General features: G+C 43.2%; 1 protein-coding gene across 1 annotated transcript in view; it reads right to left on the reverse strand.

Moving 5' to 3' along the window:
- Positions 1-8,441: 8,441 nt before the first annotated feature.
- Positions 8,442-25,428, reverse strand: part of NOX3 (NADPH oxidase 3) — a 58,704-nt gene continuing 41,717 nt past the window's right edge. The window contains exons 11-13 of the mRNA XM_036249196.1: positions 23,184-23,330; positions 19,019-19,143; positions 8,442-8,568 (exon numbers count right to left, since the gene is read on the reverse strand). Coding sequence (XP_036105089.1) covers positions 8,442-8,568; positions 19,019-19,143; positions 23,184-23,330 — 399 coding nt within the window. The remainder of the gene's footprint in view (positions 8,569-19,018; positions 19,144-23,183; positions 23,331-25,428) is intronic.

Below are 25,428 nucleotides of genomic sequence, written 5' to 3' on the forward strand. Positions count from 1 at the left end.
AAGAGAGAGAGAAAAACATCGATGTGAGAGAGACACATCGAGTGGTTGCCACACACACGACTCCAACCCAGGTGGGGACAAACTGCAACCGAGGTACGTGCCCTTGGCGGGAACAGAACCTGGGACTCTCTTGTCCGCAAGCCGAAGCTCTAACCGCTGAGCCAAACTGGCCAGGGCAAAACCTAAAATTTTTATTACTTGGCTCTTTATGGAAAAAGTATGGCAATTCTTGTTCTTTTATTTTGTCCTGGTTATTTTTATCCCTACATTGTTCTGAATACACTTTTAAAAATAGCCTGTCATGTTTCATTAAAAAAAAAAAAAAAAACCTTTTCAGAATTCTGATTGAAATGACTTTGAATCTATGGATTGTTTTGAAAGAACTGATATATCTGTATTAGTTATTCACTGCTGATGCAGCAAATGACCAAAAATGCTGCAGCTTGAAACAACACACATTTTGTCGAATGTATTTTTAGGTCAAACTTCAACATGAATATCACTGGACTAAAATTCAGGAGTCGGCAGGACTGGGTTCCCTTCTGAAGAGGTTAGGGCAGAATCCATATCCTTGCCTTTTCCAGTTTCTGGAAACTGCCCACTTTCCTTGGCCTGTGGTCCTCTGCATCATCGAAGCTATTAATCATACCGTCCCAACCCCTGCTATCACCTCATCTTCTCTGACTGTGACCGACTCTTCTACCTTTGTCATCTACTTATTACGTCCCTTGTGACAGCACTGGACCACCCAGAACATTTAGGATGACCTTCCCATCTCAAGAGAATCATGTCAAAACAACCCCAATTTCATCTGGAACCTTAATTCCTCTTTGTCAAATAACCCCACTTATTCCCAAGTTTTAGGGGTTAGGATGTGGACACCTTCGGGCCATTATTATACCCACCACAAGCCCATCCCGTGAGTTTTTCTCTCATTTGTTATAACACTCAGCTCTAAAACTGGCATTTGGTTCTTCTTACATCTCCTATTCCGTTGCAGAGACAGTTTTCCCCCTTGTGTCACGGGTGATGGCAGGCGTCTGCTGGGACGTTTTCATGAGCTGCTTCAGAACCCTCGTCGGAGTCCCAGCCCTCATGCCGTCGTGGTGTTGGCATCTGTTGGTTTTCTTTTTTCCTCTGAGTCGAGATTTTCCTACTTCTTGGTATGACAAAAAATTTGGACCGTATCCTGTACATTTTTTGAGCATAATGTTATGACATTATGGTTCTTATTTAGATCTTCTATTTTAGCTGGCAGTGAACAGGTTTAGGTCCAGAACACACATCCTGGCCTACTTTTGTGGTTTGTGGTTCCAATATCAATTTAGCTTTCAAAGCCTTGGCAATGCCGTTCTGATCTATCCCGCTTGTGTGCACCCAGTCTGCGGCGTGGGAGGCCAGTCCTCACCAGGGCTCACCGCTAATCATTTGCTGTGTTGATTCTGGTTGGTTTCACACAGTAGCCTCTTGGGAGTTCACCCAGGACTTCAGGCACAAATTTAGGAATCCTTTTCTTCTGCTCTCCTCTCTTTTTAACCACCTCCTTACCCCAAACTCTCTCTAATCTCTACTAGACCTTTGTTTAGTATGGGGTAGGCAGGATTGGCAAGTCTCCATCCCAGTGTCAGGGTGGGGTAGAGGGGAATTGAGGAATAACACTGTTCATGTTCGTGTGGGGCAAATAGAGTTGATAGAGTTTTATAATTTTCTTTTTAAACGTTTCGTATATTTTGTTGCAATTATTTATTGGCGCCTTATATTGCTTGATGATGTTCTAGCACTTCTAAACATTTTATTTAATTTAAATATGTTTTCATTGATTTTTTTTAGAGCGAGAGGAAGGTAACGAGAGATAGAAACATCCATATGAAACATCGATCAGCTGCTTCCTGCACACCCCCTCCTGGGGATGGAGCCTGAAACCAGGGCACGTGCCCTGACCAGGAATCTAATGCGATCTCTCAGTCCATGGGACGATGCTCAGTCCACTGACCTACATAGGCTGGGTAACATTTTAAAAACTAAATTTGAAGTTTGAGGTAAGTTGGTTGGAGATTTGGAAGGTGTCACATAAAAATGCAATGGTGGGCATTCTTTCCTCATCCAGGTAGCTACTCAGGTGAACCAGTACATTGGATCTGGCTCATTATTTAGCTGTTACCTTTAAGATCAATCAGGAACCATTATAATAATTTGAAGGTGTTTGGAATTGATACTTCTTAACACAGATTTTCTTTTGTTCAGTTTGAGGGGAAGAACCAGGAGAAAATAATAACTTAGAAAATTTGTAGGGAGAACAATTTGCCATTTGACCCAGTGATCCCACTTCTAGGAATATACCCTAAGAAGCCTGAAACACCAATCAGAAAGAATATATACCCCCATGTTCATAGCAGCGCTATTTACAATAGTTAAGATCTGGAAACAGCCCAAATGTCCAGCAGTAGGCAAATGGATAAAAAAGCTGTAGTACATATACACAATGGAGTACTATGCAGCTGTAAGAAAGAAAGATCTCTTATCCTTTGAGACGACATGAAGGGACCTGGAGAGTATTATCCTAAGCGAAACAAGCCAAGCAGAGAAAGACAAATATCACATGATCTCACTTGTCTGTGGAATATAATGAACATAGCATTCTGAGGAATGGGGTAGTCCCAGAGACATGGAAGTGGGGTACAGACTGACAATCCTCCGAAGAGGGGGTGGGGGAATAGATAAACCATAGAACTTATATGCTTGTGTGCAGGAACAATGGACATGGACAACAAAGCTGGGGACAGGGAGGGGAGGGTGAGGGAGGGAGGTATCAGTGGGGGAAAAAGGAGAAACATCTGTAATAAAAATTAATTAATTAATTAAATTAAAAAAAAATCCAGCATGATAATGGGAGTGGTGCATGGAAATGCGTTATATCTTTCCTCCCCACCCAGTTAGTTGGAGTGAAACCAGGATACAAGACAGTCAGTATAATCTCAGAAGATAAAAGGGAGCCCAGGGATCTAAGAGTCTGCACACCACCCAAGGGGAGCTCTCTCCTCTCTTATACACCACTCTCTCCCAGCTGCTCTTCTCTTAGACGACAGAAAAGTGAGTAAAACATGACCTGTCTAGGCTAAAACCAAGCTTTTGGAGACAAAACATAATTCACTCAAAAATGTGTCCATGAATGTAGAGCATACATTCTGTACAGTGACTGCTGATTGGAATGGCTTTGCTTTTGTCATGATATAAATGCTTTAGAATTGATCATGGTAATGGTTACACAGTTCCGTATGGGTTAATTTTATGGTATGTGAATTATATCTCAAGAAAGTTTTTTGGGGAGAACAGAGAGAGAGATAGAGAACATATCTCTAAAAGGTCTTAGAGATGATACAGAAAAAAAAACAACAACAAGGAATTAATTCACAATATGAAAGAACCAATAAAATGTCTGGGCAGAGTCAACTACCATGAGCAAGGTGAAAAAAAAAAAAAAATACGAGGAATGTAGCAACCGTGTAGAGATACTACGGGAATAAGGGAAACGAGCCATGTAGAGTCTGAAAAAATAACCCAATCTAGTAGAAATTATAACTCAGGCAATTCCTCAATATTGCTTCATGTAATGGAGAATTTAATGAGAACATTAATTTAATAAGGTAGAGAAAAAAGAAAAGTATAAAACAACAGAATGAGGTCTATAGGGGTATGCAGGCCTGAAGTAACCAATCAGGGCTCTAAGTAGCACCTGAACAGAACTAATTAAGACTTGTAAGCAGTATCAGATAGAATTGCCATTGCTGAATGCTGAATTCCAAGTCCACACTCTCTCCCTAAGAGGAAATACCCAAATCCAAAAAACAAAGAAAAATTAGAGGGTTTTTCTTTGTACCCTCCTCCCCCATCAACATGATCTGTCCTGAACAGATATAAAGTTCTTTATTTAATTTGTGTATTCATTTTTATACTTTGCATGAAAGAAACATTAAGAATTTTGAGTACTAGGTACTAACCCAGACACTCAGAGAGTATTATGCAATATATGGAATACACATTTGTTCTTTTTTAAAATGTGAAATGGTTTTGAATTCTGAAATATATCTAGCTCTAGGGTTTTAGAAAGGATTGTGGACCAGTGATAAAATAAGCAAAGCCACAAGTAAATTAAAGAGAAAGAGATTAAAGTAATAAAAAAAAAACTTGGAAGCAAGAAAAAAAGGATCCAATATAAAGATAATTGATGTTTCTGAAAGAGGGAAACAAGCAAGGAGAACAGAACTCTATTCAAAGACCTAATACAAAAAAATTTTTCTGCCCTGGCCAGTTTGGCTCAGCGGTTAGAGCGTCGGCCTGCGGTCTGGAGAGACCCGGGTTCGGTTCCCGCTAAGGGCACATACTTCGGTTGCAGTTTGTCCCCGGCCCTGGTTGGTCGTGCGGGTGGCGGCCACTTGATGTGTCCCTTCACGTCAATGTTTCTATCTGTCTCTCCCTTCCTCTCTCTCCCTCCCACTCTATCTGTACAAAAAATGGAAAAATATCCTCAGGTGAGGATAAAAAAAAAAAAAAAAAAAAAAAAAATTTTTCTGAAATAAAGAAGAAAATGTTCAAAAAAAAAAATACCGTCAGAGGAAAAATTTATATGAAATATTTAATCCTCAAAAGGTATGACCTTCAAAGATAAAGAAGAATTATTTAGGCAGCCAAGCAAAGAAAAAAAATTAATTTATTTACAAAGGGGAAAGGATGAAATTGTCCTCATACTTCACCACAGCAATATTCATTGACCTAAACACTGGAGTAGTATCAACTAAATTCTCAGGAGAAGAGAATATTGTCCCAAAACACCATAGCCAGTCAACTATCAGTTGAATGAAAAGGCAACAGGCTATCCTTCTCAAATGTGAAATATATCAGGGAACATAATACTCGTGAGTCTCTGAAAACATATTGTTTGACAATTTATCCAACAAATTAGTTGTTTAGGCTAATAAAAATTCCAGAATGGAGAAGTTAGGTTAAAAGAAATGGTGATGAGTAGGGACTCCATTTAAGATTATTTCTTTCAAGTTATTTATAGAACTTAACAAAGACTACATCACACTGATATTTCTTTGATCCTCCTGAACAATCTATGAACCCAGGAGTGCCTTCATTCCAGTGTCTTGCTCCCATTTTCCATCTTATGGTTGTCCAGTATCTTAGTTTTCCTTTTTTAAAACATTCCTTCTGAAACAATCACTCATTTTTTTAGTCAATGTTTAAAGATGTTGACAAATGTTTTTTAATTTCTTTGCTCATCTCTGCTTCTCGTATCCCATTCATTGGATTTCCTCCTTCCTTAAACATTGTCCTTTTGTTTATGTGAGGGACATATATTTCAGTTTTATTTTGTTTGAAAATATTTCTATTTTGCCTTCACTTTTTAATAATCATTTCACTGAGCACAAAATTCTCAATTGATGTTCCTTCAGCACTTTGAAGTTATTTCATTATTATCTGGTCTCTGTTGATCTCTTCAGATTTATTGCTGTTCATTTGTAGGTAATTTAACTTTTTTCTCTTTGGTTACTTCAGGGTCTTCTCTTTCATGATGATGCTTCTGAGTGTTAAGTTTTCTTTTTCCTTTCTCTTTCTTCCCTGTTCTTCTTTTCTTTCCTCTCCTCTTCCTTTCCTTTCCCTGTTTCATATCCTTTCTCTTTCACATTTTGCCTTTTATTTCCCATACGTAGTCGTCTAGATGACCTTTAGAATATCTCCCAATTAGGAAAACTTAAAAGAGAACTGGAGTTTGGATTGGAATTTTATTTAACCCAGTAATTAATTCATCTGGAAAATTGATGTTTTCAGTATGTTTAATATTCTTACTTAAAAACATGCTATTATTACTCACTTTAAAATGTCTCTTTATAAAGTTTGCTCATTTATCAAATCATCTTAATTGCACAATTCTTGTAAGAGTAATATACAGGTCTGCTACAATTTTGTTTCTTGTTTGGATAATTTTCTTTTAGAAAAAAATATCCACACTTTCTCCTTGGTTATTGCTGCACTAAAGTAATATACTGGTTTTTGTTATATTTTTCTATCTGGATAGGTCAAACTTTACATCGTATACAGGAAGTAGCTTGAAATTCACAACTTTTTATCCTCACCCAAGGACACTTTTTCATTCTTTGTTCAGATAGAGCAGGAGGGAGAGAGAGTGAGAGAAACATCGATGTGAAAGGGACACATTGAGTGGCTGCCACCCACACGACCAACCAGGGCCGGGGACAAACTGCAACCGAAGCACATGCCCTTAGCGGGAACCAAACCCGGGTCTCTCCGGACCGCAGGCCGACGCTTTAACCGCTGAGCCAAACCGGCCAGGGCGAAATTCACAACTTTTTAAAAAAGGGATGCAAACAGCAGAGATTTAAAAAATGCAGCAAAATCTGTTTTTAAAACAAAAGATTTTATTTTTTAGAAAGTTTTAGGTTTACAACAAGACTGAGAGAAATGTATAGAGCTTGAAAATTTTTTTTAGGGACAAGTATACTTTATTAGACAAAATTAGCTGATATTTTATTTCCAAATATACAGGCAACAAAAATAATAATTGAAAAATAATAATTGAATACAACTAAGGGAAAATCTTTTCATATATTACATTTTCCTGCTAAAGTAAAGATTTAGTATTTACATTTGACTTCAGAAAGTTCTAATTGTAAAGATTGAATCAAACTTAAATGGGAAAATAAATATGCAGAATGACTGGGTATATAGAATTAGTATCGTGTGAATGATAGGCACTAACCAATACTTAAAAGATACTGAGAAACTGCAATGCAGAGTAGTAGTAATATTTTTTGAGACATCGGGGAATGTACCCAACTTTTCTCCTAAAGTATATTTAAAAATCACAGAATCAATGTCAATATCTGAGGATAAAGTAGAAATGATCAATTTATAATTTAGAAATATCTCAAAGAGCTTACCTGGCTACCTGACTTTATAAAAATAAATCAGACCAGTTTAATTCTCTTTTATGGCAGAATGATAGCATTAAGCATAAGAAGCATCTTTAAATATTATCTATTTTCATTTCAGTGTTTTCGTTTTTCCTATTGTATATGGTATGCTGTTTACAGCTAAGAAAATATGGGGTGGTGTACTGTTCTCAGTGGGAGATGTTGCCAACCTGTTCCCAACTGGAAGCTCATAGTAACAGGCAGTTACAAGAATTCATGTTGGAGTTCTTTGGATTCAATAACATGATTAAAAATCTAAACACAACTTTTGACATATTACTCATTAAATCTTTAGATAGTACTAAGCTAAATGCTAATATTAGTCTCTGATGCTAAACTTCAAAACAATCTTGAAATATTAGAAAGAAAATTTCTAAAAAAGTAACCAGTATTAGCAGAGAAAACGATAAGATACGAGGAACACCCGTGGAAGGGAAAGGGGCTCAAGAGAATACAGGATTTAAATAAAATTCCAATATGTTTGTGAGGCAGAAGGTGAGTTGGAGTCTAAGTGTCAAAATGATCATAGATCAAAATGTTATAGATAACAAGTATTTGTTAAAAGAAAGAGAGGAAGAAATAAGAAAGGAAGATAAGACAAAAAAAAGGAAAAAAAAAAAGACAAACAGAATTTAGCTGTATTGAAAAGCATATGACATGTCAGATCTAAAAAATCACTCTGCTCAATCCTTGTCATGCTTCCATTAGAATATGATGTCCCGTTTAGTCAGCTCTTTTTAGAAGGACGTGAAGAAATGGAAATGGGTTTAACAAAGAGCAACAAGAATGATTGAAGGGCTACAATGTATATCCTGGGCAGTATTGTTTGGACTAGAGAAGGGGTGGGAAAGGGATTATGTTTGTGTCATTTTCAAGTATATAAAGGATTTTTGTGAAAGATAAGCCCCGTTGGTGATTTCTTGGGTCTATAGGGGATGAGAAAACCACAAAGGAGCTTAAGTTGAAGCAGAAAAGATCAGGTTTGGACACAAGGCAGATGCCTCTGCCATCAGGGTGATGGAAATTTGAAATGATTCTACCGAAGACCATGATCCAAGCTGTCACGCCCGTCTCCATGTTGGATGTACCGTTAAGCATGAATCTTTCCCAGGTTTGGGAAAGATGGTCTATATCAGTGGTCAGCAAACTGCCCTCTGGCCCACTGTCTGCTGTTGGATAGCCCATGAGCTAAAAATATCTTTTACATTTTAAAATCATTGGGAAAAAAATCAAAAGAAGAAGATCTCATGATAAAAGAAAATGACATAAAATTCCGTTTCAGTGTCCACAAATAAAGTTTTATTGGCACACCACCACACCCACCCATAGTTGTGACTGAGACCGTGATCCACAGAACCTAAAATCATCACTGTTTGGCCCTTCACAGGAAAAGTTTCCCAAGCCATGACCTATATGATTATAGCCACTTTTTATTATCTCTGAAGTCTAGAAGCTCGCTTTGTTGTAATAAAAGTGGACTCCCCTGGGGTCGGCTGAGGAATATAAGCGGCACATCCTTTGAAGTGTCTTCGAGAGAGCTTTGGGCCCACAGAAGAACACGCCGATGCTGCTGCTGCGGGGGGAAGACAGGGAGGAGAGCGTCACGCAGGTCAAGGGTAGCCCAAAGCCAAGGTAGAACTGCAAAACCGGGAGGTGGTCGTGGTTGTGCCTTGACTTACTGCTTTGTCTCCTCGCACTTCCTTTTCCTCAGGTTCTCTTTTCCAGTTTTCTGAACCATGGTCTCCCAAAGACCCCGGGGTCCTGTTATGCCCTAAATCACACAGGTAGGCGGGGCCAAGGAGATTGAGGCTGGTGAGGTCTTGGTGACCGGGGAGGATGTTTCAATACAGAGGTGATACAGCCCGGATTTTTGGCCTGGTGACTTTGATTCATGTGTTCTTACATTGGATGGTAGGATGTAAGCTCCTCGAAGCAGAAGCCTGGTGTGTGTTACTCATCTTTTACTGCAACCCCACCACCCAGAGTGGCGCCTGGCACACCGCAGACAATGAGTAAGCATTTACTGAATGACTGCATACGTGGTTGTGAAATACAAAGATAATAAACACCACATCGTATGTTTTGTGGAAAGTAAAATGTGATAATGCAGTCAGAAAGACTTTAAAAGTGTTAGTTGCGCCCTGGCCAGTTTGGTTCAGCGGTTAGAGTGTCGGCCTGCGGTCCTGAGAGACCCGGGTTCGGTTCCCGCTAAGGGCGCGTACCTCGGTTGCAGTTTGTCCCCGGCCCTGGTCGGTTGTGCGGGTGGCAGCCACTCGATGTGTTCCTTTCACATCGATGTTTCTCTCTCTCTCTCTGTTCCTCTCTCTCCCTCCCATTCTACCTGAACAAAAAATGGAAAAATGTCCTCGGGTGAGGATAAAAAAAAAAAAAATAAATAAATAAAAATAAAAGTGTTAGTTGCTACTAATATGCTGTTCAACCTGCCATTTTATACAGTATAATATATACAAAAGTCATAACAACCTCGTTTATTTCTCCTGTTGGGATTTTTTTTTTTCGTTTCGAAGAAGGACAAACAAGAAAAGTTGGAGAGGAAAAGACATTGTCAGCTGGTATCCTAGCATCACAGAGAATTGTGTTGAAGAGGATTATTGCGTAGTGATGGTCCCAGGGATGCTCGAATCCCCTGTGACCGCTACTGCCAACTCTGCTGATACATAAACAACGCCCTCGGTGAAAAGACGCAGGTTCTCTCTGGAAGCTGGGGGGGGCTGGTCTCTATATGGACTCGTAGAGACCATGTTTTCCTTTGTCTTGCATTGTGCCATTCTTTACATCATGTTTCCAGCCTCTGGCATGGTTTAATTAGTTACTGTAGTCTCTATCAAAAGTTCTACTTTGCTGTGCATAAAATTATCTGGGCAGACTGTGAAAACTTAGGTTCCCAGGCCAGGGAATGCATTTTCACCAAGGCCCCCGCGTGACATTGAGGCACATGCTGTATGGACCACACTTTGAGAAATACTGTCTTAACGGGATTCTTCCCATGCCAGGCTCTGCCCACCACACCACCTCCAGCTCTTGGTCTCTAGCCTTTGTTAGGGTGTGCTGCTACACCTCATCCTACCTAGCTTATCTATTAGTGTGGTTCTCTGCCATGTGTCATATCATCATTTAATCATGTGTTCCAGGACCGCATATCTATGGTAGAAATTGATGGTCCAATCACATCTCAAACGCTAGCTTCAAAGAAACTTACCAAGTGGAATCATTTGTAAATGACAATATGTTTAAAATGTGTACATCTTATTTTTAAAGACATCATTCTCATGGCTAAATTCGAGAAAGTACTTCTTTTGGTAAACACTTCTTACTGAAAAATAGGAGTTTATGACTCCCTAAAGCAAGTGCGAGGTGTTTATGGACATGTAAGGCAGCCGTTAGGAGTGCTGTTGGTCTCACCCCTTTGCTGCTGATCAACTTTGGGCACATCGAGTACCTCCTCAAAGCCGTTTCCTCGTCTGTAAGATGGAAGAATGGCAGTACCCCTTCCTCGAACCCCCGTGAGGAGTGGCCACACTGAGGCGCAGCTTCTGCCCCACGCTCGGTGCCCAGCGAGCCCTCAGAACAGCTCACGTCAGGACCCTGGCGATGTCTGCCTGCTCCGGAAGCCTAACGGCAGACACGGAGTGGGCTGTTAACCCAGGGATGATAACAGACTCCCGGATCAACACTCCATCACTAGGTTTTCTGAGCTCTGGACCAAAACATGTTGAGTGATACATGGATCAGGCAAAACCTTTCCCAGTGAGAAGTCACAGCTTGGCTCTGCGTCTGCTGCCCAGAGGTATCCCCGAATCTAGGTTCAGATGCTGTCATGGGCAGTGATTTTTTCTATGAGCATAGGTGTCACCACAGAGAGTGCTGCTGGCCTGGCCCGACAGGCTAAGACCGCCTTCGGCTAGGCCACCCTAGGACGCTCTGCCTGGAAGCCCCCATTTCAAAGGATGCTGACTGTCGGCTGCCAGGTGGGCCACTGCTGTCCCCAGTTGTTCACAGCTGCCCTGTCTCTTTTGAAGTTGTGGCTATTACAAGGTGCAGCTAAATCTCACAAAAGCCATTTATTGTCTACCTTCCACTAAGGGGGACAGGTCAGTCCTTCAGCAGCAAATCGTGCCTCCCTGTCCCCACACGGCATTCTGCTGCTTGCCTTGTTTACCCTGCTCAGCATCTGTGACTTCAAACGTGGCGATTTCTTGTCACAAAATGAACTGCAGCTCACGGAGCGGAGCATCCGCCCAAAGTGGAAAAGACACAGATTGTAGCTGTATTTTTTTTTTTCTCCCCTTTATGAGGCATGGACAAGTGCAACAGAACCCTAATGGGGTTGGTAACAAAAAAAATTCTTCTATAAAATTTAATTACCCACGATCGCTTAGAATGAAAAAGAACAGATTCTCGCTGGAAGAGGTACGACAGCACGGGGCATTATTCTTCAGTTTACAGCCCCCCAGCTCGCATGCGCAGGAGGAGCCGACCAGGGACGGCTGGGCGCTGATAGGTCCGAGCTGCTGACTTTGATGAGAAAGGGGCAAATTTTACGCAAGCTGCAAAGACAGTTCACATTATAGCACTGCATTTAAAGAAAACCCGCGTTCTCCTCTCTTATCTGCTAAATAACTATCTCCTTTTCTCTGTGGGGTTGGTGCATTTTTCAAAACCGGTTCAGCAGTGCCAGGCATGGAAGGCACTGAGAACACCCCCCACCAGATTGCGTCCGGCAGATATGTGGGAGACGGTGCGCCGGGGGTCGCCCCACGTCTTCCTGGGTTCTCAGCGTCTGCTGCCTTGAGCCCCTCTCTCTTTAAATTGTATGTTTGTTTTTATGGGTTGGCTTTTATGCTTGGTAAGTTATAACCCTGTAGGGGCAGACCCTAAACCCCATTAAAAAAAAATCAAATTACTTTATACCCTGAGTGCTTTTCTGCAAATAAAATCGATCAACAGAAGCTTCCCCTGAACTCATGAAGGCGTAGGAGGAAGACAACGAGAAGGACAAACAACTCCTGGGGACTCTTCCTAGAGGATGCTGTGCATTACAAATGCCTCCGAATGACCCCCACATAATTATGTTCCGTCAATGCTTTCCCGGTCATCACCACGGATGGTCATCGCGTTGGCCAGTTTCTCTCCTTCCCCGCCTCGCAGCTGAGCAGCAGCAGCCTGTCCTGTTTCTTCTGGGCACCCGAGCCGCAGCGAGGGCCTGCAGCTGCCCGGCCAGCTCGCTCACTGCTGTGGCCTCCTGCCCCCTTCCCAGCGCCATCCTCTCTGGCACGAGTCAGGACTCCTGTCCCAGCGTCCGCCTCCTTCTAACTGAGGCTGGTCACTGCTCGGCTCTGAGGAGCATACATAAAGTTGCTGTCCTTGCCCTGGCCAGTTTGGCTCAGCGGTTGGAGCGTCGGCCTGCAGTCCAGAGAGACCCGGGTTCGGTTCCCGCTAAGGGCATGTACCTCGGTTGCGGTTTGTCCCTGGCCCTGGTTGGTCATGCAGGTGGGTGTCAGCCACTCGATGTGTCCCATTCACGTGGATGTTTCTCCCTCTCTCTGTCTCTTCCTCTCTCTCCCTCCCACTCTATCTGAACAACAACAACAAAAAAAGTTGCTGTCCTTGACCATGTCACGGTCAAATAGGCAAGAGAAATGTAGTTGACTTATAGCATTGGATCCCTGGAAACGGATTGGCCCATGCCAATCTTGTCCCCTCCTTCTCTCTGATAAAACTCTACATATATCCACTTTCATATAGAAAGATCCTAGTAGTTTTGCCACAGCTAATGATATGATAGATAACATCACCAAAGAAACTGCAGAGTGATGGTACACCTACCTTGTGCTCACCCACCTCCCCAATCCCGCCTACGACAAAGGAGTAAAGTCAGTAACTTTCATGGAATCTTCGCTTGATTATAAATGAAGAGCTGGTATCGTCTAGTGAAAAGATACTATGTAAACATGAGCACGATATCCCAGTCATAAATATACGATGGTGTTAGTTTTCTCATGGAGATGTAATTGGTCATGGGTGGGGTTTCCTTTTAAGTGCATTTGTTTGAGTATTCTGAACATTTTAGCCCTGTAATGAATGCTTCTTATTCCTGTTAAACAGAACGTTAATTTCTTAAAAATATCATTTAAAAACACTTTGCACATGTGCACGCACACATGAGAATTGGAGGCTGTGCACACAAGCAAGTGTGGTTCCAGATGGACACATTTACTCAATTTAGCATAAAGGTATTTTTACATTTCTGAAAACAATGGGTGGTCTGAAATACATTCATGTGATATGGATTAGAGGCTCCCAAAAGTCTCTCCCCATCATTGGGTTGAGTTGAACTGTTCTAACAAATGGTTGTACTCTTTCATTCTTTATTATTTACTTCCAGATGAAAGGAACACTTCTACTGAAGTTATGAAAAAATGGCCAACTCTTCAAAGTTTTTATGGTAATTAATTAGATAAAGTCTCACGCCTACAAGGCATGGTGAAGTTATTAGTGGATAAGTCGCAAATGGCAAACCATAAATATTATGTGAAGTGTGAGATCAAAGATGGAAGTCCTACGGAAGATAGTTTCATTCCATTAATTAAAAACAGCTGATCCATACATCCAGAAGGCTGAGTATATGCACGATGTGTGTTTATCAAAAAAGTAGCTAGGTGTGACAAAAATATACTTATTTTCCTTCTGTATGACTTCCTGATTTTCTGAATCTTGGTCTAAAGCTTGGAAGCAGATTGAGAATGCTTACAAAAAATGGAACACAACCTCTTTATTTGTATAAGGCATACATTTTCATAGATTAGTAAGATAGTTATCAATGCATATATTTAGTTAACTTACTATACTTTAAGTGGGAGCATAATTTTAAATGTTTTTGTGTTTAGAGTACTTTCCTGTGCTTGTCTCACAAGCAGTACACCACAGTTGTCACCTGCATGCCATCATGTCACCAAAGACTCCGTTCCTATACATCTACTTACTGTTGGTTGATCTTCTTTTAAGAGTATACTTGTGTTTCTGTAATGCAGCTGACATCATTATGGAAATTAATCGCAAATAAAAACAATAGAATACACTTTCCCATTTTCAACTTTCAGACTTTGATCTCTTTTTAATTTTTTTCTTCCCCTTGCCTTATTTGTATTCCTTTTCATGCCCATCAATTTGTTTCTCTATTACTGTTATTTTTGCAATTTTCTGGTTCCTTTATAGCTTGCACTAGTCTCTTTGATCTGCTTCCCTTCAAGCTTTGGTGCTGTTTTTCATGTTCCACAAAAAAATATTTTTGCCCCTCTTCCCTTTATTCTTTTGATTTAACTCCTTCTTTTTAGAACAAGAACAAGCTGCAGCTTTGAGCAGACAGGTAAATGTTTTTAAAAGAGTAAGCTCTAAGAATCCTCAGCTGTGTGCTGATGAATAGAAATGGTTGAGAGCCCACTTCAAAGGCTCTCAAGAACAAAGAACCTTTTTTGAGGCCACTAACAAACCCACCAATTCTTTCTGACCCATCTTTGCCAAAAGATATGAGCTAATGACAGGACAGACCTGTCTTGTAAGACTAGCCAAGCAGTCTTGGGAACAAATGTAGCCTTGACATAATCAGGGGAAAACATGCTGTTTATCTCTTTAATAACCATCTTGAGGAAAATTAATGTTACTTTGTCCTTTGTGTAGAACTGTAATTGGATTGTGTATTTCATTTATATCTGGACAAAGGCCAGGATATTGAAATACTTCTCCATATTAAATTTTCTTGTCTAAAAATTAGATTTTATTGGCATTCTCTTTCCGAGATTTCTTCATTAAAAGCTTCATTAAACATAAATCTTCTATCTCACAGCAGAAAACAAAATTATTTTAAGGAGGTCATTTGAAAAGTCTCTTGCAAGGGTGGTGCTAAACTCTTTATTGGTGACTCGTCTTCCCAGGGGGCTGGCACTCCAGGGATAAAATGATAATTGCATTGTGGCCAATATTAATGACATTGATAGTTGAAGCTATATCACAAGTTGTGGTGTTCTAGCGTCTAAGATTATTACAAACACGGTTTCAAAAATTGGGGCTAGGAAGTGAGCTGCAGAGGCCTGATTCAGTGACATCCAAACCTTGGGGGCCTGTTCTGCTCTGGAAAAGATGAAGTCATCCATCAGCGTTTACATCGCTAATGTGCTGAAAATCTCAACTAGGCTTTAAATACATTCAAGTACTAAACTTGGATTGTGGCTTCTGAAAAGCAACGCACACCCACATCACGAGGGCAGGAAGCAAAGCAACTGCTCCACTGTTTCCACCTTCAAACGCCCCCCCCCCCCGCCCCCCCGCCCCCCGCCAAATCTCAGCCTCACGCAACATGCAACATACTCCTGGGGGCAGAGTCTGTCTTGGTCTCTTGCTGCTGTTGTTCCTGGCTCACACCTTTCTGAGGGGAGGGAGATAATGACATAGTTTGGCTTGAAAGGCTTCCCCACTGGGCTGCAAACTTCATGTGTAACAAAAATAAAGAAATGCGATGTGAGATGTCAATAACAAACAATCATAAGAAAGCGGGGTCCTGTCTACAAAGAACTTAAAACCAAGGTGTGTCTGTGTCAAAAGCCTGCAATGTGGGAACATTCCCTCCCATTGAATACTGAGTATAAAACATGTATTAGATAAATATACTTTTTTCCCAAAAGGAGAAAATAGCAACAACTACAAAAACAACACCTAGTTGTGGCTGTAACATATGAGCTTGCCTTGCAACATTTTGTTAGTTTTCTCCTTATACTTTTTTCTATTCCACCTAGATAGTCTTTTTAAGGAACCACGGGTGAAATGATCCCGTCTCTGCATCTGGACACGTGCCCCATGAGTGTGAGATGAAGGTGATGACCTTCGGGGTTCAGGGGAGCAGGGCTGGGGGTCTAGGGGGCAGGGCTGGGTGCTGAGTAGGGAGCACAGAGGAACCAGATTCGCAGGCTCTAGAAGCCAGGATGGGTTTGAAGCCCCACATCTGGAGAGAAGATGGGACCCAGAACTGGATTCTAGGCCAAGTGTCAGCAAGAGTGAAGCCAAGAGGCAAATGGAGCACGTGGGTGTCAGGAGGGGTGACTGGAGTATCCCAAGGCCACTTGCTGTGGGGCTTGGCTGATTCTTAAAGGTCATCTGAGGCTGACCTCTAGGGGGATGAAGCGACTGTGCAAGTGGTCCGCTCTCCCTCTCTTAATCCTGAAGACAAAGGTGAAGCGTTTATTGGCCTTTGTTGTTAGAAATCTTTTACTCTCAGGACAAGTCAAGATCAGGAGTAAGTCCCCATGAGCACTCTTGCTTGGGCTGATGCAGACATGGTGTGGTCTGGAGCCCTGAGCCTCACAATGAACACTCTTGTTTTGGGTCCAGGGTATCCTGGGCTGGCTGCCAGGGCAAGGGCATGGAAAGGGATGTCAGGGTATCAGAGAGCGTGGCCAACTGAAGTTGGAATGAATTCACAAGAAGGAGGCCAATAGAACTGCACACGTTATGAACTGTGGACAGTTATTGGTCACTCCTTCCGCACTTTCCTCCTCACCAAACCTCCTTCAAATAACTGCTCCAGGGGGGTCTAACAAGGTCAATAACAATATAAAAGAAAATGAAATAGTTCTGACACACAGACAATATGAGAAAAATGCAAGCGAGAGCAGCCAAACTGAGCAAAAGATGAATAAGATTCACCAGAAAAGCGTTCCAGAGGGCAGAAACAGTGCTGGGGAATTACACAGGCTTAACAAAGCAATGCCTCTACGAAGGACCACAAAGCAGCAAGACCAGAACCGAGGGGAGAAATGTCAAGTCAACAGGGGAACACAGGAAATGGGGAGTAAGTCAGAAATACTCTTGTAGATTTTAATGTACTCTTCATGGTTCATGATAAAGTGGACAGAAACAAGGTCAGGGTACAGAATGCCTAAACGACATGATTAATAACATAGCTGTGAGGTAGAATGTATCACCCTACCCTCCAGATATTGAGGTTGTTGGAAGTCTTGACAACCTATGTTCACTTCTTGGTTAGCTTACCCAGTTTCATGGCTTCGGACACATTTTATGTGCTGACACCTCCTCAGTGTGTATCTTTAGCCTGGACTTCTCCTCTAGACTCCTGACTCATAGTCATCCACCTACTCAACATCTCCACTCGGGTGTATAATAGGCATCTTATGCTAAACATATCAAAAAAATTGAACCTCTGATATGGCATGCCTACCAACCTTCTGTTCTTAGTAGTCATCCTCATCCACATATCAGTAAGTGGTAAGTCCATTCTAGCTTGGGCCATGCCCACCTCCCATCCAATCCATCCATAAGTCAGACCAGCTCTACCTTCAAAAAACATCCAGAATCCAATTGCTTCTCAGCACCTCCACTCCTAATCCAGGCAACCACAGGCCTCTCCACGCCTGTCGTCGGCCCCTCATGGTCTGTTCTGTCACAGCAGCCAGAATGATCCCATTAAACATAAGACAGATCATGTCATTCTTTCTCTCAAACTTTAAGTGCCTTCCCCTTGCGGAATCAAATCCAAAGCCTTATAATGACCTGTAACTATCCCCCAGTGAATTCTCCTAAATGCCTTCTCCTGCTGTTCTCCCTCTTACCCACTCTGTTTTGACCTCACTGGCCACGAACAGTGTCTCCTGTCTCAGGGCCTTTGCACATGCTGCCCTTCTGCTCTTTCCTATTTGTCCACGCCACACACTCCCTCACTTCCTCCAGGTCTTTCCTCAACTATGCAAAGTATTCTTTAAACAGAGACAATATTAGGCCATACTGATTTTCAAGAGCTGTAGATGAGGGTTCAAAACAAACACTGATTTAGGGGCACGTAAGAGCAATGATGAATGTTCACATTAGTGCTTTGCACTTTACCAATTCTCCAACATGCCATTTTTAAAATCATAAAAGCAGCACTGTCACTGCCTGGCATCATCCATGTTTTACAGTGGAGCCTAAAAGCTCGAACAAGCTAAGGTCACAGAGCCAGTAACGTCTAGAATCAGAAAGCAAAGCCCTCGATCCAGTCTTGTGGCCCCGGAGCAAATGCTCTTCCTCTTCTAAATGGAAGTTTATTATATATGATTATAATTGTAGTAATAATTGAAACAATAATGATAGCAGCTAACGTTTAGTGAATTCAGTTCATTGTAGGCACTTTATACATATTCATGCATTTCATTCTCACAGAAGCCTAGGAGATAAGCACTATTATTATCTGCAGTTTACAGAGAAGGGGACTAAGTCAGTGACGGAATAAGTAACCCGTCCAAGTAAACCGGTGGCGATGGCAGAGCCAGGACTTACACCCAGGCACTTGGACTCCATACCCTGGGTCTTTAACCACCATGCAAAATCCCTGCTTGGTCTTAGAATATTTTTGCCTGCTTTGCTAGACATGCTAGGTACAGTTTACAGTTGGACATCAGTGAATTTTTCCATTGGGTAATTAGAGATCAACTATGCACACCAAAGAGTTCTTAAAGACATAGGCAGTTTCAGAAATACCAGCTTTGGGTTTAAGTGTGAAAGATTCAATGTAGTTGCTAATCATCGGGTGTGGTAAGCCAGTCCAGCAGACATGGTGGTTCCTGGCATATCCCATGACCAGCTTTTCTCAGGCACGTTTTATCTCTAAACAAGATGTTTACTGCTGCAGATTAACCAGCAGAGACGTCCCTTTCAGCAGCAACTTATATTTCTTTTTTCTTTCTTTTTTTTTGATATTTTGTTCAGATAGAGTGGGGGAGAGAGAGAGAGAGAGAGAGAGAAACATCGACGTGAAAGGGACACATCGAGTGGCTGCCACCCTCACAACCCAACCAGGGCCGGGGACAAACTGCAACTGAGGTACATGCCCTTAGCGGGAACCGAACCTGGATCTCTCTGGACCACAGGCCGACGCTCTAACCGCTGAGCCAAACCGGCCAGGGCTCAAGTTATATTTCCAGGGAGGCTCCCGGCAGGCAGAGGGAAGAGCGTCTTACCTGGGGTGATTGTAGGCTATCCGCCTGAACTCATTGTTCCAGTTGGGTCTTCCATAGAAGGTCTTCTGCTTCAATCCCGTGATCACATCCATGTTTTCATCCCAGTGTAAAGCTATATGAATAGCCTACAATAAACACTCTGGTGTCAGATGGCATTTAGAAAAAAAAAAAACAAAAAAAAAACGGCAATCTGCTACTAAATAAAAAACAAAGCAATTATGCTCACTTGAAGATTTAATACTCAAAACATTCTTTATGGGGCCGGAAATGCTTATCATTAGTATCAGGTATGATGGATTCTGCAGTTTCAGATGGGTGTCAGGTGTACCCGCCGTGGGCACTGTTGATACAGGGCACCTTCCACATAGTAGATGTGCAGGAACACGAGCCTGGAAGGAAGATTTTTCCTTAAAAAATGAGACTGCTAGAGTAAATTTGGTTAAGGGAAAGCAAGCATTAAGCGACTTCCTTTTTTTCCTTCCAAACTTCACAAAAATTAATCAGTACTTTTGTCTTCATTCACTTACCACTGAACCTGGGGGATCTGAAATGGATAGGCCGAAAGGATAGGAAACACGCAGTGTATCAGACCTGCTCCTGGGTGGAAAGGGTTTGAAGTGCACTGTCCGGGTTCCAGTCCAGGGAGGACGCTGAGTCCGGCAGACAGGACATGGTGGGCAAACATAGCAAGGAGCCTGGTTGGAGCTCCGTGCTCAACCGTTTGCCTTCAAATTACATAAATGCGCCCAGGCACCAGGTAATTAGTGGTGGACAGATCAGAGCCTGCGCATAGCATGCATAGTGCTAACGTTTTTGATGTTGTTGAATTCTGGTAGCTAGCTACCTTGCTTTTTACCTTCTGGGGTTTGTGTCCCCTGTGCTCATCCCTTAGACCCCTCCACGGCTCTTGAACTCACGTGTTTTCACCCTTCGGCACTCTGGTTGCACACATCTTAACTTGTCCTGCTCCTGACCACTTTGGCTCACAACCCTGTTAGGCTCGACTCTTGTCCCGGGTTCCCACTGCACACCTGACCCCCAGCGGGGCTTCTAATCAGTCTGGAAAGCAGTCAGGGCTAGGGAACAGGGAGGTTGAGCAGAAAATATTGGTCATGCCCTAAGAGGCCAGTTGATGGTGGCAGACCATGGTGCAGTTGCAGAGATCCAGGCTGCAGGAAGTCGCCACCAGACTAGTCCTGCCACCAGGTAGCCCCTGGAATTGAGTTTGGGAAGAGGACGAGGAGGGATAAGGATGGTGAGAGGAAGGCAGGTTTGTCGGGGGAGAGTGAAGCATAAAAGTCAAGACAAGAGTCCAGGAATAAGCGCTGAGGTGGTGGGTGAGGACTGAGCCTTGGACACGGGCAGAAGCCCTGTTATCAGAACTGGAGTCAAAGTCAGAGTCGTATTAGCCTCCAGGGTAGAGGGGCAGTGTTGCAGGCCCCCGCCCTCTTGCTCAACAGCAGGATTGGTGGGGGCCATACAGTGAGATGGTTTCTGCTGTGGGCAAAGAAGACGACAGAGTCCATTTATTTTTGACTAAGCGCCAAGATCAAGTGACCAGCTCAGCATTATTCTCCGTGGCTTCTTCACCACGTGGCTGAACACTGCTTCTTCCCGATTCTATTTGCATCACAGAATCCTATTTCTTCTACTTCTCTCCGGCTTTTCTTTTGATTCAAGGAAGAAACATCAGATTTTGTTTTCCTATGATATTCTCCTGTCTCCAAAGGTAGCTGCCTCCAGTCTCAGCTCTCTGCCCCTCCTGTGGACCCTCGCCCCCCAGAGCGCTGCCATTTTCAGGTCGATGAGCATAACCCACAGAGATGCACCCAGGCTCTCCTCCCAAGCCCCCATCTTCCTGCCTGACTAGAGTCCTGCATCTCCAACTCCCCAAATGTATTTTTACGACGAGTTCTTTCTGTTTCCTCAAACTGATCATCATAGCTAAAAAGGAATCTTCCTGAGTCATTGGTGGCCTCAGCTGTCGAGCGGTTCCCATAAGCGGGCAGTGTATGCCGAGCGGGAGGTACAAAGGAGACACAGGAGGTCTCTGCTTTGTGAGGAACTGGTCACTGAAGTGGGGGGGGGGGGCAGCCCAAAGGCATGACCAGGAGTCAGACCACGGTCCTCGGGGCCAGAGACAGAAGCAAGGTGCTCTGGAAAAGCAAACAAATGGCTCTGGGGAAGGCCCGAGGAGTTTGGACCAAGAGAACTGGGAAAGGCTTTACAGGCGACTGAGCTTTAGAGAATGACTCGGCACAGTAGGCAGTGGGGAGGGCCGTGCCAGGGAGAGGGGACAATGTGCAGGCAGACATGTTTCAGAGCATGACAGGAGAACACCCGTGGTTTGGTGGCCACAGTGCCTGAGGAAGCGATGAGGGTGGGTAGGACACGTGGGTTGCCGTCAGGTCATACTTTCAGCTCGGGCATCATTTCATAGGAAAAAGGGCCTTTATTGCTGATGGCAGTGGTGCCATCGAGCTGCCAATCACTGACGTCCGGGCTTTTGGAACTGCATTTGTTCCATATTTCTCAGCCCAATGCTCAATTAATCTCCAAACCCTGTTGATTTGCCCTTTGCAATACCTTTTCCATCTGTTCCTTCTGTGCTTGTCACTCTGCCACGCTGAGGTTGTCGAATTCAGTTTAGCAACTGGCTATTTCTAAAACGGCCCCTTGATTCTCACCAACAGATTATATCAATTATTTTATTCCTGGACTGTGAGCATCTCAAGAATTTTCAACATGTCATGGAAAACTTTAAGAACAGTATTTTAATTTACTTGTATTCGGAACAAAAGTTCATCTTATGCACGCTGTGGGAAGGGCGGAGCTGGGATGGGGCCCCGCTGCATTGCCACAGAATCCCACAGGGCCCCAGTCTCCCAAATGGCTGGGCACTGCTGGGTGGACACAGGGTCAAGGTGTTTCAGAAGCAGAACAGCAGGGTTCCAGGAGGCCAAAGACAAAGCTATACCTGCGCTTCACCAAAGGGCGCATCAGTCAAGAACACCACTTGAATAAGGAAAATGTTTGTTTGGAAAACATAATTCACAGCATTGAATTTATTGAGATGCTTCAAGCCTAGTCCCCCCAACCCCCCCCAAAAAACTGTATTTCAAATCATCCTAGAGAGACAGATATTTAAGGCTGACTGCAAGTCAGACCTTAAAAATTCAGTTAGTTACTGAATTTCAAGCAAAAGTTTACCCGTGCAGAGGCAGAATCGAATGACACTGATGTCCTATAGTGCCGCTGTGTGTGTGTGTGTGTGTGTGTGTGTGCGTGGAGGGGGGGCTCGCTAGCTGACAGGAGCGCATTCATTTGTGAATTGAGTATATTTAGTGGTTAATGTAAATCTCCTTGGCTCACACATACGTTTTTTAACGTAAATATCAATGGAAGCTGCTACGGAAGTGTGGACTGGAACATATCCCTCATAACCCAGTAATCATGTCACTGTTAGCCTCCATGTTTGAGGAGTTAAAAATGATTTAAAATTTAATAGTTGTTCAATATTCTCAACACTGAAATACTACCGAAGGGCGATGTTTTAATATACATTATTTTTGGTAAATTCAACCGTAATATTTCTAATACAATAGGCTGCACCACACCTGCCACAGCAGAAGATTATCTTGGTGAATTAACACTCATGCACACAATCTCTAAGAATGCCTTAAGAAACAAACATCTCTAGATCAATCATGTGTTCATCATGATTATTTTCTGTAGGAGCTCACATACTTTAGGATATAAAATGCTGATTACAAACACCAGGGAATTTTTTCCCGTTTAACTCTGAACAGCTCAAAGCATTAGAAGCTCAATGCAACAAGGCAGCTAATGATATTTGCGTGATGTCACTAGAATGACAAATGCCACTTTCAGTAACATAATTTTTCTTGGGTTTCCTGACGTGGGATTGTCTTTCACTGACTGCTCTTCTCCTCAGCGTGTTAACTGGAGGTCCTTCCATTGCAACGATTTGAAGGGCCCTTTCTCATCTGTTTTACATGATTCTCCTTTCCCTTCTAAGAACATAAAAATAGTTATTTCATGCTACCAGAAAACTATAGAGCTCATTATTGAGATCGTCCCTCTTCCCTTTGCTCTAGTATTAGATGGCTTAGATAAAACGGCTCATTCTCAATCTTATCAATACCTGGTTTTCATCCCAGCCGGTAAGAAATATGTGATAGCTCAGAAGGTGAGTCTTCCCCTGCTCACTCATGCGTGTCTCCAGCGAGAGTAAGAGATCAGCAAACCACTCAAAAGCTCTGGAATCCCGGCAAACCCAATAGAAATACACCTGTCGAGAGAAGAGGAAAGCTTGGATTTGTCCCTCTTTTCACAATGTGCTGATAATCGCAGACTATTTTATTTCTATTAGATTATTCGAGCCCAAATGGGCACTTCTGAAAAATAACATGCTTCTCTCTGCCAGTGAATAGTCACACTGTGATTTCTTTGGGAAAAGAAAAAATTCACAGAGTGTTTGAAAAGGCCCAGAGTGAATTCAGAGTCAGGAGCCTGTCGGCTGCTGCCAGTTTCTCTGGACGAAAATCAATTCCCCACATTCCTGGCTGCGCTTCTTCTGAACAAGGTGAAGGACCCTAACCAGCTGTGCCCTCACTGCTCCCGAGGGGATCGACTGTTAGACCAGCCCTCCATCTGTACTCGCGACCCACGCTGGGGATTTACACCCTCTCCTCCAGGACCCCAAAGGCTTGTGTGCTGATCCACTTCACCAGCTCGCCCTCCGGGGGGTGCAGATTAGGGAAACTGCAGACCTGAGCTACAGAGCCCATTTCCCCTGGGCCAGACATGCCATTGTCCAAGAGGCTTGTGGGTGGTGGCTATGGTTGTGTGTCAACTGCTGTAATAAAAGTATATCTAGGCCTGGCCGCTGTGGCTCAGTGGATGGAGCATTGCCCCACGGAGTGAGAGGTCCTGGTTCGATTCCTGATCAGGGCACTTGCCCGGGTTACGGGCTCGATCCCCAGTGGGGGGCGTGCAGGAGGTGGCCGATGGAGGTTTCTCTCTCACATCGATGTTTCTATCTCTCTCTCCCTTCCTCTGTCTCTAAAAACATCCATAAAAACATATTTTAAAAAGTATATCTAGGGCCCTGGCCGGTTTGGCTCAGCGGTTGGAGCGCTGGCCTGTGGACCAGAGAGTCCCGGGTTCTGTTCCTGCTACGGACACGTACAAAAAAAAAAAAGTATATCTAGGAACATTTAAATTGTAAAAAACCACCTCTCTGTGTTTAGTGAATGGCATGTGACAAGAAGTAGTTTGGGTCTGTTAAAAACACAGGCTTAGTTTCTGTGCGTTGAGCTTTAGATAATTGTCTCTGGAAGAAACCACAGGAGAGAGAGCTATTAATTCTCTTGATTTTTCTCACACTCCTACCTCCTGCTGCCCACGACTGTTTCCTGCGACCCCTCCCCAAACAGACACATCTCGACTGCCTAACAAGCCCTGCCAGGGCTGGCCTTGGGCTCCACCAGGAAATGTCTCCCACGTCCATGCTCCCCTCCCCCTCGGGCAGCCAGCCCGCAGGCTCGCCATCATATAATGAAAGTTATAGGTGAGAGTTAATTAACAGATAAAATTCATGAGGAGAAAAAAAAATCAGAGAATTTATTTCAAGGCTAACCATCTTGCTTTTTCTCTCTGGCTTGGGCAGGAATTTAAAATATTAGCAGGCAGGACGAGTAGAAGTGGTGATGGTACGACTTTTTCTCTGAAGGATTCCGGCTTTCATATTTGTGGACAGCTGCCACTTGGAAGGGTCTTTGGAATATTAATTCCAGAAAAAATTATAATCTCTCAGTGTGCTAACCCCCCAAAAGGAGCGCCTGTCTCCTCAGCTGTGAAACTGAGCCAATGGATGCTCCAGCGAACGCCCCATGAACCCCGCAGGTGCAGCGACTGCCTTCATCCACACACCTGTTGACTCGACAGTGTATTCAATGCTTTCTCTAAGGCAATGCTCTTGGCTCTGGAACTATGAGAGCAAACAAGAGAGACAGAAATCTGCTGTCCTGATAGAGTTTGCATTTTATTTATTTATTTATTTTTTTAATCCTCACCCGAGGACATTTTTTTGATATTTTGTTCAGCTAGAGTGGGAGGGAGAGAGAGAGAGAGAGAGAGAAACATCGATGTGAAAGGAACACATCGAGTGGTCGCCACCCACACGACCCAACTAGGGCCGGGGTCAAACTGCAACCGAGGTACGTGCCCTTAGCGGGAACCGAACCCAGGTCTCTCCAGACTGCAGGCCGACGCTCTAACCCCTGAGCCAAACTGGCCAGGGCTAGAGTTTGCATTTTAGAGGAAGAAGAAAGATGATCATTTAAGAAATGAAGTACAGAATATGTCAGCCAGTGGTCAGTACTGTG

The sequence above is a fragment of the Molossus molossus genome, unplaced genomic scaffold (genome assembly GCF_014108415.1).
Source record: "Molossus molossus isolate mMolMol1 unplaced genomic scaffold, mMolMol1.p scaffold_m16_p_8, whole genome shotgun sequence".
Classification (NCBI taxonomy): Eukaryota; Metazoa; Chordata; class Mammalia; order Chiroptera; family Molossidae; genus Molossus; species Molossus molossus.